Source organism: Aegilops tauschii, chromosome 5 (assembly GCF_002575655.3).
Source record: "Aegilops tauschii subsp. strangulata cultivar AL8/78 chromosome 5, Aet v6.0, whole genome shotgun sequence".
Lineage (NCBI taxonomy): Eukaryota > Viridiplantae > Streptophyta > Magnoliopsida > Poales > Poaceae > Aegilops > Aegilops tauschii.
Genome location: NC_053039.3, coordinates 149,464,695 through 149,479,586, shown reverse-complemented (window position 1 = coordinate 149,479,586; position 14,892 = coordinate 149,464,695). Strand labels below are relative to the sequence as shown.

The 14,892-nt window shown below is 42.0% G+C and overlaps 1 protein-coding gene and 1 pseudogene across 4 annotated transcripts; both read right to left on the bottom strand.

Moving 5' to 3' along the window:
* Window positions 1-810: 810 nt before the first annotated feature.
* Window positions 811-3,347, bottom strand: LOC120964424 (uncharacterized). Of its 4 annotated transcripts, none has more exons than XM_073500045.1 (4): window positions 3,209-3,347; window positions 1,940-3,121; window positions 1,545-1,827; window positions 811-1,452 (listed from the first exon to the last, which is right to left on the bottom strand). In XM_073500045.1, the coding sequence occupies exons 2-4, from the start codon at window positions 2,063-2,065 to the stop codon at window positions 986-988; spliced, it is 876 nt and encodes a 291-aa protein (XP_073356146.1). In that variant the 5' UTR covers window positions 2,066-3,121; window positions 3,209-3,347; the 3' UTR covers window positions 811-985. The 4 variants fall into 4 exon arrangements, with proteins under 4 accessions (XP_073356146.1, XP_040245041.1, XP_073356147.1 ...); XM_040389107.3 differs by having other exon boundaries at window positions 1,940-2,011; XM_073500046.1 differs by having other exon boundaries at window positions 1,545-1,848; window positions 3,209-3,344.
* LOC141022633 (uncharacterized) lies at window positions 3,024-14,548 on the bottom strand (annotated as a pseudogene).
* Between the last annotated feature and the right edge of the window lie 344 nt (window positions 14,549-14,892).

Below are 14,892 nucleotides of genomic sequence, written 5' to 3'. Positions count from 1 at the left end.
GTTTGCCATCACAAGATGGAGGCATGCACCAAATTTGGGCATATTATCAAAAACTATTCAACGGATGCGGCCATATCATTGCTAGTTTGGCTTGAAAGCCTTGAATCTTCGTTCATGGTAGGTCATTTTTCAGAACACTTTTTCAAGGAAACACCGGTATTGCAAGTTTAGTATTTTTTCTAGTTGGTAGACCACATTTGATGATGCGACGAGGAGGTCTCCCATTTTTTTGATTTTTTTGAATTTTTTACGATGTTTTAAAAAACCGGCCGATTCGTCGCGGCGGCCGTCCGTGGCTAGGGTTTGAGTCGTGCCAACCTGTTGTCGATTCTTTGATGAAATGCCTACCTGTGAAGCTAAAAATGATTTTTGGCAAAAATAATGGGCAAGCTATGGAGGACTCGCAGTTCAAATTCCAGCCGGTTCCAGCTGAATCGGCCGAAGGTGGTCTGAATGGTCGGGAGTAGCTACAAGGGTCGGAAATGCATGCTTTTTGGCGCCCGTCCGTAAAACAGGGTCTAGTTTGAGATAGACATGGAATGGCACCATTTGGCGTGAACCTCCTTGTAGCCGCTTCACGAAAAACGCATGTCTTTAGCATTCAAAAAATGAAAAACGGTTTTTGAATTTTTTACAGTATTTTAAAAAATCGGCCGATTTCGTCGCGGCGGTCGTCCGTGGCTAGGGTTTGAGTCATGTTTTTAGCATTCAAAAAATGAAACTTATATTGTTTCATACATGAGCATGCACAAAATCCATAATTTTATCTTTCATCCATGAGCATGCATAAAAAATTTCAACTCCCATCAATTACCAAACTGAATATTCATAATTAAGAAATTGACATGTTTAGATGACACTGTCATACAACATCCATGAGCATGCACAAAATTAAACCTGACATACTTAACATTGACATGTTCAGATTACACTAACAAGCTTAAACCTAACATGCTTAACATTGCCACTTCATTTCTTAACATCTTCACTCCTCCTTCTTCTCCTTCATCAACCTGATGCGCTCAGAGTGGCGAATCCCAACGCAGATGTACTCCTCTACCACAATTGGCATGGTCCTGTCGCCAAGCTGTGGGATTGCAGGCGCCACCACCATCACGAGGTCATTGTCAGGCACCACCATTGCGAGGTCATCATTGGGCACCACAATCACGAGGTCGTCGTCAGCCACCATAGCAAGGTCGTTGTCCGCCACCACCATAGCAGGGTCGTCATCCGCCACCACCATAGCAGGGTCGTCATCCGCCAACACCATTGCAGGGTCGTCATCCGCCACCACCATAGCAGGATCGTCGTCAGCCGCCATCATGGCAAGGTCGTCGTCAGCCAGAATAGGCTGCTCCTCGTCATCCCCGCTTTGCTCCTCGTTATCCCCGCTTTGCTCCTCGTTATCCCTGCTCTGCTCCTCGCCATCCCTGCTGCTGCTCCCATTGCCTAGCCAAATGCAACAAAGTGTGAACATGGTGTTGTCGTCGTGCAGGTAGAGGAAGCCAAAAGGACAGGAAGAAGAGAGGCAGAGAGCTTACTGGCATCGTCGTCGTGCTGGTAGTACATGCGGCACATGGTGTTGTCGAACATCTTCACGGTGAACATGGTGTCGCCGTCGTAGCGGAAGACAAGGAAGTACCCGAGCTGTAGCTCATGGGCGCAGGCGAAATGATCCCGGCCGGGCCCTAGGTACATGTGGCCTTCGCCATCGAACACCACCAACACGTCCCACAGCCCGCGAAGCCCGCTGCCGGCCTCCCGCAGCTTCACTTTGTGGGTCTCACGGCCGGCGAGCATCTTCGCAAACTTGTCAAGCAGCCTCTGCAGCGAGGGTCAAGCAGCCTTTGCAGCGAGGGTCAAGTAGTGGTTAATTGTGCCAATCAAGCACTAGATAGAAGAGTGATGATAAAGAGATGAGTGATGATAAATATACCTGCCTACTGCAAGATTTCTCAATTATGATCTCGAAGAACTCGAAACCTTCCAAGCCAACCATCTCACTTCTCTGAAAAGCAGCATTGTAATTAAACAACAAGTTACCATAAACAGGACTGGACATAAATAGGAATAGAACCAAGTTTATGATGGCAAAAGTGAGGAAAAAAGCGATGCACTTGTGGATATTTATGATAGCAAAAGTGAGAAAAAAGCAATGCACTTGTGAACACTTGGAATACTACTACTCTATCTTTGCGAGGGCCCCAATTTGGAATACTACTACTCTATCTACAATGGACCATATCTGCCCATGTGCCCATGTCTACTATAAATGGCAAACACAGCATCAGGATCATATCTACTATAAATGGACCATATCTACAATGAACCATATCTACTATAAATGGACCATATCTTCCCATGTGCTACATTTTGTTAGAACCCAGCACTTAAGAACTGAACCCTAGATTCTCAATTTAAACACAACTACCCAATACAGTCATGTACAAAACTTAACAGCTTTATAGTCGTCGATATGCGCATGAAGGCTATTGGCTTGACACCGATACAGTCATGTACAAAACTGAATTTAACACTAGAATTTCAGAGATTCAGAGCTATTGGCTTAATTTGCTTTGCTAGGGTTTATATAGCCAAAGGCCACTAGAGGCTAGATCCCCTACAAGTTTAACTGCTCCAATGTGCCGCTGCATCTTTTTACACAAATATAAACATGTTTATTTTAAAAACAAACAAACAAAATTGGAAAATTTGGAACCTGCATTCCTTTACCACACTCATACTCCTACCTGGAGTGATAAGTGCACAGTTTTGACTTAGTTACAACAAAACATTGTCAGTGAATTTTGTTAGACTAGATGGAAATGGTCGAGAATAACCTTGCTCCAGTGAATTTTGTTCGACTAGATGGAAATGGTGCAAGATAGACTATTTAAGCCGACTTAACACCACGGAGCAGCAACATTACTTGTTGTAAACATGGAGTAGCAACACTAGACTGACTCAAGATAGCAAATTAAATAGTAACAGAATGCATGAAGGCTATTGGCCAAAGCAAATCAAAGAACATGGGGGGACGGCGACTGCTTGAGCTTGTTGGCCTTGTCGGTGTCGTCGACGCAGAGGGTGTAGGCCTCCTCTCGATCTACTACTCTATCTACAATGGAACCCTAATCAGCATGCGCTGGAGAACCCTGATCTAATCAATAGGAAGAGGAACAGGAAGGACTTGGCGGATTCATACCTTAGGAGGCCGTCGCCGTCGATGGAGGAGTGGGTCGCCAGGGAGGTCGTCGCCGTCGATGGAGGAGAAGGGGATGCCGGCGGCGGAGAGGAGGAGTGGGTCGAGTGGATAATGGAGAGGAGGAGTGGGTCAAGTGGAGAGGAGGAGTGGGGAAAAGAGTGGGTCCAGTTGTCAGCGAGTTCTGTATTTGATATATTGAAAAGGGTTGGCATAGAGTACAAAACCAACAGCCTCTAACTAGCCCAGTGGTAGAAAAACAGTGGAATAAGCGGCAGTTCGTGGGTTCGAGCCCCCGCTCGCCCAATATTTTTTGGTAGCTCAGGGGGAAAAGGGTCGAGTGGGTAGAGTAGCAAAATGGCCCACTTGTCAGCGAGTTGGTCGAGTGGCCCACTTGTCAGCGAGGTCTGTGTTTGATACTTCACTGGTTTGATGATTTGAAAAGAGATGGCATAGAGTGGAAGACCAATAGCCTCTTCCTAGCCCAGTGTTAGAAACACAGTGAAACGAGCGCACGGTCGTGGGTTCGAGTCCCCGCTCGCGCATATTTTTTTGCTCACAATGAAATGGAACTGCGCGTGGATCAGACGGCTGTCTGATGGAGCGCGCCCATGTAGTGCAAAATTCAGTTAAAACAACTCTGAAAACATCTTCAGTTCACCAAAAACAACATCTTCAGTTCACCAGAAAAAACATCTTCAGTTCAAAAAACATCTTCAGTCCAAAAACAACATCATTTTACAATCCTTTACATCACAACCAAAACTACATGATCACCAAAAATAAGAAAAACAACTCTAAAAACAACATCTTCAGTTCATCATTTTTCATCTTCATTCAAAACAACATCTTCATTTTGCATTGTATCTTCCATCACCAAAACTACATCATTTTGCATTGTATCTTCAACCATCATCTGCCTCTCCATCACTACACAGTCTCATGCATTTTGGTACCTGGAGAGATTTGTAGTAAAAAAACTACATCAGGATCGCATCAACAACAACTACCAAGGAGACAAAATAGCATTAGATCACCAAGGAGACCAAATTTACCTTCGCTACTCATCATCGTCGATACGAAAACAAGGAACTCTATGCCCACTCCTGTTTTCCTCATCATTACTATAATATTGCAGCATAGTATGATCAGTCCTGTTTTCCTCATCCTCGCTCTCATGTCCATCCGCTACCACATTTCTTCTTTTCTTGATGCCTTCAACTGTTGCAGCATCAACGATCACACGTTCCCGGTCCCTTCGCACTCTGCTTTGCACCGGAACTTCCATAGAGTCATCATCAGCTTGCAACGGAACTTCCGTAGAGTCATCATCTTGGTATGTTAGTCCACCATCACCGGGGCCCTTTTCCACTTCAGTTGCAGTCACACTCCACAAGTGTCTATGCTCAATGTTTTGCACAACTCGCCATTTTCCGTGCAAAAGAGTGTCTGGCAGATAAAACACCATTGTTTCTTGTGTTGTTAGAATAAAGGGATCACTCTTATACCAGCACCTTGCAGTGTTGATGCTTTTGAAGTGGCCATCATAATTGACAAAAGAGTCTCTCTTCTTGTTGCTACCAAGCTCAAACCAGTCACAGCGAAATAAGACAACCGAGCGATGGATGCCTCCACTAGAGTTGTACGGCAACTCTACGATGCTTCTCAACTGACCATAGAAGTCAATGATCTCACGATCATGTGACCCCTCAGTGACGATTCCACTATTCGGTGTCTTCCTTTTTTCCTCGTGGTCAACTGTGTGGTACCGGACACCGTCAGCAATGCATGCTGAATACACTCTCACTTGCTTATCCGGTAAGCATGCCAAAGCAAATAGATCATCACTGACCTTCTTCTCCTCATGCAACTTTCCAATCTGCACAAATAAACCATTTAGCAAACAATGGTATTTAAGAATTAGTGAATAACACAGAAAACATCAAACATGTGGCTAAAGATCTCACATGATTCTCAAACCAATTAGCAAACCCCTTGGCAACCCTTTTATCAACATTGATCTTGCTTTCTTCCTGATTTAACTCTTCCTTGCATTTCCTGCAATGCAAACAAAACATTTGAATTAAAACATTAGGCTGGTGCCAACCCAAGCAAATATATATATATATATAATGAGTGCACAAGATCTAACATACTCAATATATGGTAGAACCTCGGCGCAATTGCTGAGCACATACCAAACCATCTTGTCATACTCATCACCAGCCTCCAAGTATTGTGAGGCTCCAAGAAAGTTCACACCATGGTTGAAAACAGAGACATCACCACTTTGCGAATCAGACCGCTCTCTATTTCTGCCCGGCCGGTTCCATCTTGTTTCCACATCGCCAAAGTATCTAGAGCAAAAAGTCAAGCACTCGTCAATGACATATGCATCAGCAATAGAACCTTCAGGTCTTGCCGTGTTTCGCACATAACGCTTACAAGTAAGCAGCCTTCTTTCGATTGGGTACATCCAACCGTATTGCATAGGGCCTCTAAGCATTGCCTCTTTTGGTAAGTGCACCGCCAAATGGACCATCACGGTGAAGAAAGCTGGAGGGAAAATCTTCTCGAGCTTGCAAAGAATAATTGGGATTTCTTTTTCAAGTCTTTCCAGGGGAGTTAACTTGAGTGTTTTGCAGCACAGTTCTCTAAAGAAATTTCCCAGCTCAGCAACCGCTTCATATATATCCTTTTCCATGATTCCTTGAAGGCCCGCCAGTAAAATCCTTTGGAGGAGGATGTGACAATCATGGGTTTTCAGTACTGAAAGCTTGAATCCATCAAAAGTAACACACTTTGCTAGGTTAGCAGCATAATGATGACCCACAAGTATAGGGGATCTATCGTAGTCCTTTCGATAAGTAAGAGTGTCGAACCCAACGAGGAGCAGAAGGAAATGATAAGCGGTTTTCAGCAAGGTATTCTCTGCAAGCACTGAAATAATAGGTAACAGATAGTTTTGTGATAAGATAATTTGTAACGAGCAATAAGTAACAAAAGTAAATAAAGTGCAGCAAGGTGGCCCAATCCTTTTTGTAGCAAAGGACAAGCCTAGACAAACTCTCATATAGAGAAAAGCGCTCCCGAGGACACATGGGAATTATCGTCAAGCTAGTTTTCATCACGTTCATATGATACGCGTTCGGTACTTTGATAATTTGATATGTGGGTGGACCGGTGCTTGGGTGCTGTCCTTACTTGGACAAGCATCCCACTTATGATTAACCTCTATTGCAAGCATCCGCAACTACAACGAAAGTATTAAGGTAAACCTAACCATACCATGAAACATATGGATCCAAATCAGCCCCTTACGAAGCAACGCATAAACTAGAGTTTAAGCTTCTGTCACTCTAGCAACCCATCATCTACTTATTACTTCCCAATGCCTTCCCCTAGGCCCAAATAATGGTGAAGTGTTATGTAGTCGACGTTCACATAAAACCACTAGAGGATAGACAACATACATCTCATCAAAATATCGAACGAATACCAAATTCACATGACTACTAATAGCGAGACTTCTCCCATGTCCTCAGGAACAAACGTAACTACTCACAAAGCATATTCATGTTCATAATCAGAGGAGTATTAATATGCATATAGGATCTGAACATATGATCTTCCACCAAATAAACCAACTAGCATCAACTACAAGGAGTAATCAACACTACTAGCAACCTACAGGTACCAATCCCGGACTTAGAGACAAGAATTGGATACAAGAGATGAACTAGGGTTTGAGAGGAGATGGTGCTGGTGAAGATGTTGATGGAGATTGCCCTCTCCGGATGAGAGGAGCATTGGTGATGACGATGGCGATGATTTCCCCCTCTCGGAGGGAAGTGTCCCCGGCACAACAGCTCTGTCGGAGCCCTAGATTGGTTTCACCGAGGTTCCGCCTCGTGGCGGCGGAGTCTCGTCCCGAAAGCTTGCTTATGATTTTTCTTCGGACGAAAGACTTCATATAGCAGAAGATCGCCACCGGAAGGCCAACAGGGGGATAGCTTCTACCCACTTAGTAACGTAATCAACAACAACTAAAATATGTGTATATCCATTAGAGGCAGGAAAAGGTCCCATATAATCAAAGCCCCAAACATCAAATGGTTCAATAACAAGTGAATAATTCATAGGCATTTCTTGACGTCTACTAATATTACCAATTCTTTGACATTCATCACAAGACAGGACAAACTTATGGGCATCCTTGAAGAGAGTAGGCCAATAAAAACCGGATTGCAATACCTTATGTGCAGTTCTATCTCCAGCGTGGTGTCCTTCATAAGCCTCGGAGTGACACTTGCATAGGATCTGTTCCTGTTCATGCTCAGGTACACAACGTCTAATAACACCATCTACTCCTTCTTTATAAAGAAGTGGGTCATCCCAAAAGTAATGTCTCAAATCATAGAAAAACTTTTTCTTTTGCTGGTATGTGAAAGTAGGTGGTATAAATTTAGCAACAATATAATTAGCATAATCAGCATACCATGGAGTAGTACGAGAAGCATTTATGACATTTAGTTGTTCATCAGGAAATCTATCATCAATAGGTAATGGGTCATCAAGAATATTTTCTAACCTAGACAAGTTGTCTGCAACGGGGTTCTCAGCTCCCTTTCTATCAATAATATGCAAATCAAATTCTTGTAGCAAGAGAACCCATCTAATAAGTCTAGGTTTAGCATCTTTCTTTTCCATAAGATATTTAATAGCAGCATGATCAGTGTGAATAGTTACTTTAGAATCAACAATATAAGGTCTGAACTTATCACAAGCAAATACAACTGCTAAGAATTCTTTTTCAGTAGTAGCATAATTTCTTTGAGCATTGTCTAGAGTTTTGCTAGCATATTGGATAACATTTAATTTCTTATCAACTCTTTTCCCTAGAACAGCACCTACAGCATAATCACTAGCATCACACATAATTTCAAAGGGTAAATTCCAATCAGGGGGCTAAACAATAGGTGCAGAGATCAATGCTTTCTTAAGTATTCAAATGCTTCTACACAATCATAATCAAAGACAAATGGTATATCTTTTTGTAATAAATTAGTCAGAGGCCGAGAAATTTTCGAGAAGTCCTTAATGAACCTCCTATAAAAACCGGCGTGACCAAGGAAACTTCTTATACCTTTGATGTCCTTGGGACATGGCATCTTTTCAATAGCATCAACCTTGGCTTTATCAACCTCAATACCTCTTTCAGAAACTTTATGCCCCAAGACAATACCTTCATTAACCATAAAGTGGCACTTCTCCCAATTCAAGACAAGGTTAGTTTCTTCACATCTCTGCAAAACTCGATCAAGGTTGCTCAAGCAATCATCAAAAGAGGATCCATAGACGGAGAAATCATCCATGAAAACCTCACAAATCTTTTCACAAAAGTCAGAGAATATAGCCATCATGCATCTTTGAAAGGTAGCACGTGCATTACATAAACCAAAAGGCATACATCTATAAGCAAAAGTACCAAAAGGGCAAGTAAAAGTAGTCTTTCATTGATCATTGGCTGACACAGGTATTTGAGAGAAACCAGAATAACCATCTAGAAAGCAAAAATGTGTATGTTTGGATAATCTTTCTAGCATTTGATCGATAAAAGGTAAGGGGTAATGATCTTTTTAGTAGCCTTATTTAACTTGCGGAAATCAATTACCATCCTATAACCTGTAATAATTTTTTGCGGGATCAACTCATCTTTATCATTAGGAACGACGGTAATACCTCCCTTCTTAGGGACACAATGGACAGGACTTACCCACTGACTATCAGCAACGGGATACATTATACCTACCTCAAGGAGCTTTAGTATTTCTTTTCTTACCACTTCCTTCATCTTAGGATCCAGCCGTCGTTGATGTTCACGAACTGGTTTGGCATCTTCCTCCAAATTTATTTTATGTTGACATAGAGTGGGACTAATGCCCTTAAGATCATCAAGAGTATATCCAATAGCAGCACGGTGCTTCCACAGAGTTTTCAATAATCTTTCTTCTTCATGCTCTGAAAGGTAGCACTAATAATAACAGGATATATCTTTTTCTCATCAAGATAAGCATATTTAAGAGTATCAGGTATCAGTTTAAGCTCAAACACGGGATCACCCTTGGGTGGAGGAGGATCCCCTAGGATTTCAACAAGAAAATTGTGTTTCAGGATAGGTTCCTGTTTAAAGAATACTTCATCTATTTCCCTTATTTTCATGGTCTAGCAAATATTGTTCTAAAGGGTCACTAGGAGGTATGGCAATAGAAGCAAGACCAATAATTTCATCCTTACTAGGCAATTCCTCTTCACGGTGTTGTCTACTAAATTGAGAGAAGTTGAACTCATGAGACATATCACCCAAACCAATAGTAACAACATCCTTTTCGCAGTCTATCCTAGCATTAACGGTGTTCAAGAAGGGTCTACCAAATATAATGGGACAAAAGCTATCTTATGGGGAACCAAGAACAAGAAAATCAGCAGGATATTTAGTTTTCCGACACAAGACTTCAACATCTCTAACAATTCCTATGGGTGAAATAGTATCTCTGTTGGCAAGTTTAATTGTGACATCAATATCTTCTAACTCAGTAGGTGCAATATCATGCTTAATTTCTTTGTATAAGTCAATAGGTATTGCACTAGCACTAGCACCCATATCACATAAGCCATGATAACAATGATCTCCTATTTTAACATAAATAATAGGCATGCCTACCACATGTCTATCTTTATCTTTAGCACAAGGTTTGGCAATTCTAGCAATTTCATCTCGGAAATGAATAACATGCCCATCAATATTATCAGACAAGAGATCTTTAACAATAGCAATATTAGGCTCAACTTTAATTTGCTCAGGAGGTGTATAAGTTCTAATATTGCTTTTACGGACCACAGTTGAAGCTTTAGCATGATCCTTTATCCTAACAGGGAAAGGTGGTTTCTCAACATAAGAAGTAGGAACAATAGGATCATTATAAGTGGTAGTCCTTTCTTCAACTTTAATAGGTGCAGCTACTTTTACTTCTATCGGAGGATGATATTTAAACCACTTCTCCTTAGGGAGATCAACATAAGCAGCAAAAGATTCACAGAAAGAGGCTACTATCTCAGAGTCAAGTCCATATTTAGTGTTAAACTTGCGAAAAACATCGGTATCCATAAAAGATTTAACACAATCAAACTTAGGTGTCATACGTGACTCCTTACCTTCGTCGAGATCCCAATCTTCAGAGTTGCGTTTAATTCTATCCAATAAATCCCATTTGAATTCAATAGTCTTCATCATAAAAGAGCCAGCACCAGAAGTATCGAGCATGGTGCGATTGTTATCAGAAAGCCGAGCATAAAAACTTTGAATAATTATTTCTCTTGGGAGCTCATGATTGGGGCATGAATATAACATTGATTTAAGCCTCCCCCAAGCTTGAGCGATGCTTTCTTCTTCGCGAGGCCAAAAATTATATATAGAATTGCGATCACGATGAACAAGATGCATAGCATAAAATTTCTGATGAAATTCTAATTTCAATCGTTTGTTGTTCCGTGATCCCGTATCATCACGTAGCCTATACCATGTCAATGCATCTCCCTTCAAAGATAAAGGGGAGATCTTCTTCTTAATAACATCATCGGGCACACCTGCAAGCTTAAATAATACACAAACTTCATCCACATAGATTAGGTGCTCATCAGGATGCTTTGTTCCGTCTCCTGCAAAAGGATTAGCTAGCAGTTTTTCTAACATACCCGAAGGAATCTTAAAGTGGACATTTTCTTCTTCAGTAGGTTCAGTAGGTTGAGGAGCAACTCTTTGCTCTACTGGTCGGGGTGAAGATACCCCGAACAAGCCCCTCAGAGGATTACTTTCCATAGTAACAAGTGACACTAAATTTCAGCACACTATATAAATGTTTCCTTAACAAATTCCACCTACCAAAGGCGCATCACTCCCCGGCAACGGTGCCAGAAAAGAGTCTTGGTGACCCACAAGTATAGGGGATCTATCGTAGTCCTTTCGATAAGTAAGAGTGTCGAACCCGACGAGCAGCAGAAGGAAATGATAAGCGGTTTTCAGCAAGGTATTCTCTGCAAGCACTGAAATAATAGGTAACAGATAGTTTTGTGATAAGATAATTTGTAACGAGCAATAAGTAACAAAAGCAAATAAAGTGCAGCAAGGCGGCCCAATCCTTTTTGTAGCAAAGGACAAGCCTTGACAAACTCTTATATAGAGAAAAGCGCTCCCGAGGACACATGGGAATTATCGTCAAGCTAGTTTTCATCACGTTCATATGATTCGCGGTCGGTACTTTCATAATTTGATATGTGGGTGGACCGGTGCTTGGGTGCTGTCCTTACTTGGACAAGCATCTCACTTATGATTAACCTCTATTGCAAGCATCCGCAACTACAACAAAAGTATTAAGGTAAACCTAAACATAACATGAAACATATGGATCCAAATCAGCCCCTTACGAAGCAACGCATAAACTAGGGTTTAAGCTTCTGTCACTCTAGCAACCCATCATCTACTTATTACTTCCCAATGCCTTCCCCTAGGCCCAAATAATGGTGAAGTGTTATGTAATCGACGTTCAGATAACACCACTAGAGGATAGACAACATACATCTCATCAAAATATCAAAGGAATACCAAATTCACATGACTACTAATAGCGAGACTTCTCCCATGTCCTCAAGAACAAACATAACTACTCACAAAGCATATTGATGTTCATAATCAGAGGAGTATTAATATGCATATAGGATCTAAACATATGATCTTCCACCAAATAAACCAACTAGCATCAACTACAAGGAGTAATCAACACTACTAGCAACCTACAGGTACCAATCCCGGACTTAGAGACAAGAATTGGATACAAGAGATGAACTAGGGTTTGAGAGGAGATGGTGCTGGTGAAGATGTTGATGGAGATTGCCCTCTCCCGATGAGAGGAGCGTTGGTGATGACGATGGCGATGATTTCCCCCTCCCGGAGGGAAGTGTCCCCGGCTGAACAGCTCTGTCGGAGCCCTAGATTGGTTTCGCCCAGGTTCCGCCTCGTGGTGGCGGAGTCTCGTCCCGAAAGCTTGCTTATGATTTTTCTTCGGACGAAATACTTCATATGGCAGAAGAAGGCCACCGGAAGGCCAACAGGAGGCCCCCTGACGTATTTCTTTCGCTCAATATTTTTTATTATTTCCAACAATAACTTTCGTGGAGTTTCAGGACTTCTGGAGTTGTGCAGAATAGGTCTCTATTATTTGCTCCTTTTCCAGCCTAGAATTCCAGCTGCCGGCATTCTCCCTCCTTATGTAAACCTTGTAAAATAAGAGAGAATAGGCATAAGTATTGTGACATAATGTGTAATAACAGCCCATAATGCAATAAATATCGATATAAAAGCATGATGCAAAATGGACGTATCACATAACCATCTGGAAATTTCACCGCTCTTAGGAATTCACAAAATGCAAGCTTTTGTTCTTTACTCATTGTATAGCATGCTCGTGGCATTTCAAATGAATCTTCATCTTCATTGTGCTGTAGATGCAAATCTTTTCTTATGCCCACGTCCTCCAAATCAAGCCTAGAACTAACCGTGTCCTTTGTCTTCCCTTCAATGTTGAGAAACGTCCCTAGCAGATTCTTGCATATGTTTTTCTCAATGTGCATTACATCGAGATTATGCCTTCATTTCAGATCAGCCCAGTATGGCAGGTCCCACAAACAAGACCTCCGGTCCCAACATTGACCTTCCTCATGCTTTCTTTTCTTCGCAAGCTTTCCTGGTCTCACATCTTTCACCTTTTCAAGTTGCTGCTTCAGCTCTTCTTTAGTGAATTCAGCTGGCTTGTCACGGGTTTCATTCTCACCATTAAAATCTTTGCTTCTTCGCCATCAATGGTTTCGGGGAAGAAAGCGGCGGTGCCCAATATAGCAGATCTTGCTCCTTATTCTCTTTGAGCAAGGGTCTTTGTCACAATGGACACAGGCCTTATAACCCGCTGTGATCCTCCCAGACAGAGTGTGCAGAGCCGGAAAATCATGGATGGAGCATATGATTGCAGCACGTAGATTGAACTTTTCTTCTAGACTCAAGGCATCATATGTAGGTACACCAGTCCAGAGCTGGAGCAGTTCTTCTACGAGGGGCTCCATAAAGACATCAAAATCCTTTCCTGGTGACTCTGGACCCGGGATAAGCAATGACATCATGAAGTTGGACTGCTCCATGCATGCCCATGGTGGCAGGTTGTACGGCACCACAAAAACTGGCCACATGCTATAAGACGTGCTCATGTTCCCAAACGGATTAAACCCATCTGTGGCAATGCCAAGTTTTATGTTCCTTGGATCTGCAGCAAAATCTAAATGTATATGGTCAAACTCTTTCCATGCCTCTCCGTCCGCTGGATGGCTCAGCTCATTTTCCACAGGGTGCCGCTTCAGCTTGTGCCACTGTACCTCACGTGATGATTTCTTCGAGATGAACATCCGCTGCAGCCTTGGTATCAACAGAAAGTGCCTTAGTACCTTCTCCGGTATTGACTTCTTCCCATCAGCATCTTTCCACCTAGAGGCATTGCATTTTGGACAGTTGTCATGCTTTGCTAAATCCTTCCAAAACAAGACACAATTATTTGGGCACACATGTATTGACACATAACCTAACCCCAGCCTGCGGATTATGCTCAATGCTTCATCATAAGATCTGGGGACACAACTATCAGGGAATTGCAAGCTCAAAAGGCAGAGTATTGCATTGAATGCAGCGTTGCTAATCCGGTAGAAAGACTTGATGTGGAGTAACTTCACGGTGAAGGTAAATCTTGAAAATTTACCCCCTTCATGAGTTGCACGCTTCGCCTCCTCTAACACCTCAGCAAACAATGACTTCTGTCCATCAGCACAATCTTCAGCATCGTACAAATCCTTCAATAGGTCAGGAATCCTATCATCTTCATGCCCATCCTCTTCCTCCAAACCAGCATTATCTCGCAAAACCTTTTCCACGAAATCAATGCCAGCATCACCACCACCCATCATATGAGGGGCCTGTGTATCAGCTTCAAAATGTTGAGGTTGTCCGTCTAAAGGTTCTTCATGATATATCCATCTATCATATGTGCTGGACATCCCATTAAGAAGCAGATGATCTTCCACTCTTCCTTGAGCCATTCTTGTACGGTTGAGGCATTCACAGCATGGGCAAAGAATGTGAACATCGTTGGCAAAATTTGCCCGAACAAATGCCATGAAATCATCAACTCCTTTCATATGTTCTTTCGAAAACTTTCTAACTCCTTTTCTAATCCAGCTTTTGTCCATCTGCCAAAGACAACAAATTGTTGCAACTTAGCAAATCAATCTAAGTGCATCAAGATTAATTAATGAAAATGGATGGCAGTAATGGCAGCTAAAAATCCAGAAAATTTTATATGCTAATTGCCTAACCACACCATTGAAACAAACCAAACTATAAATCAAACCAACACTGAAATTGGCATGAATTTATGTTGCAGAGAAGGCTAATTCAAATTAAACCAAACCAAGATTTAGAAGGATCATGTTTCTAGGAATACCAAGCTAGCTCCTAACAAATACTATGTTGTTTCTATCAATTACAATTACTATGATCCTAACAATCTGTAGACAAATAATTGAAGAACAAC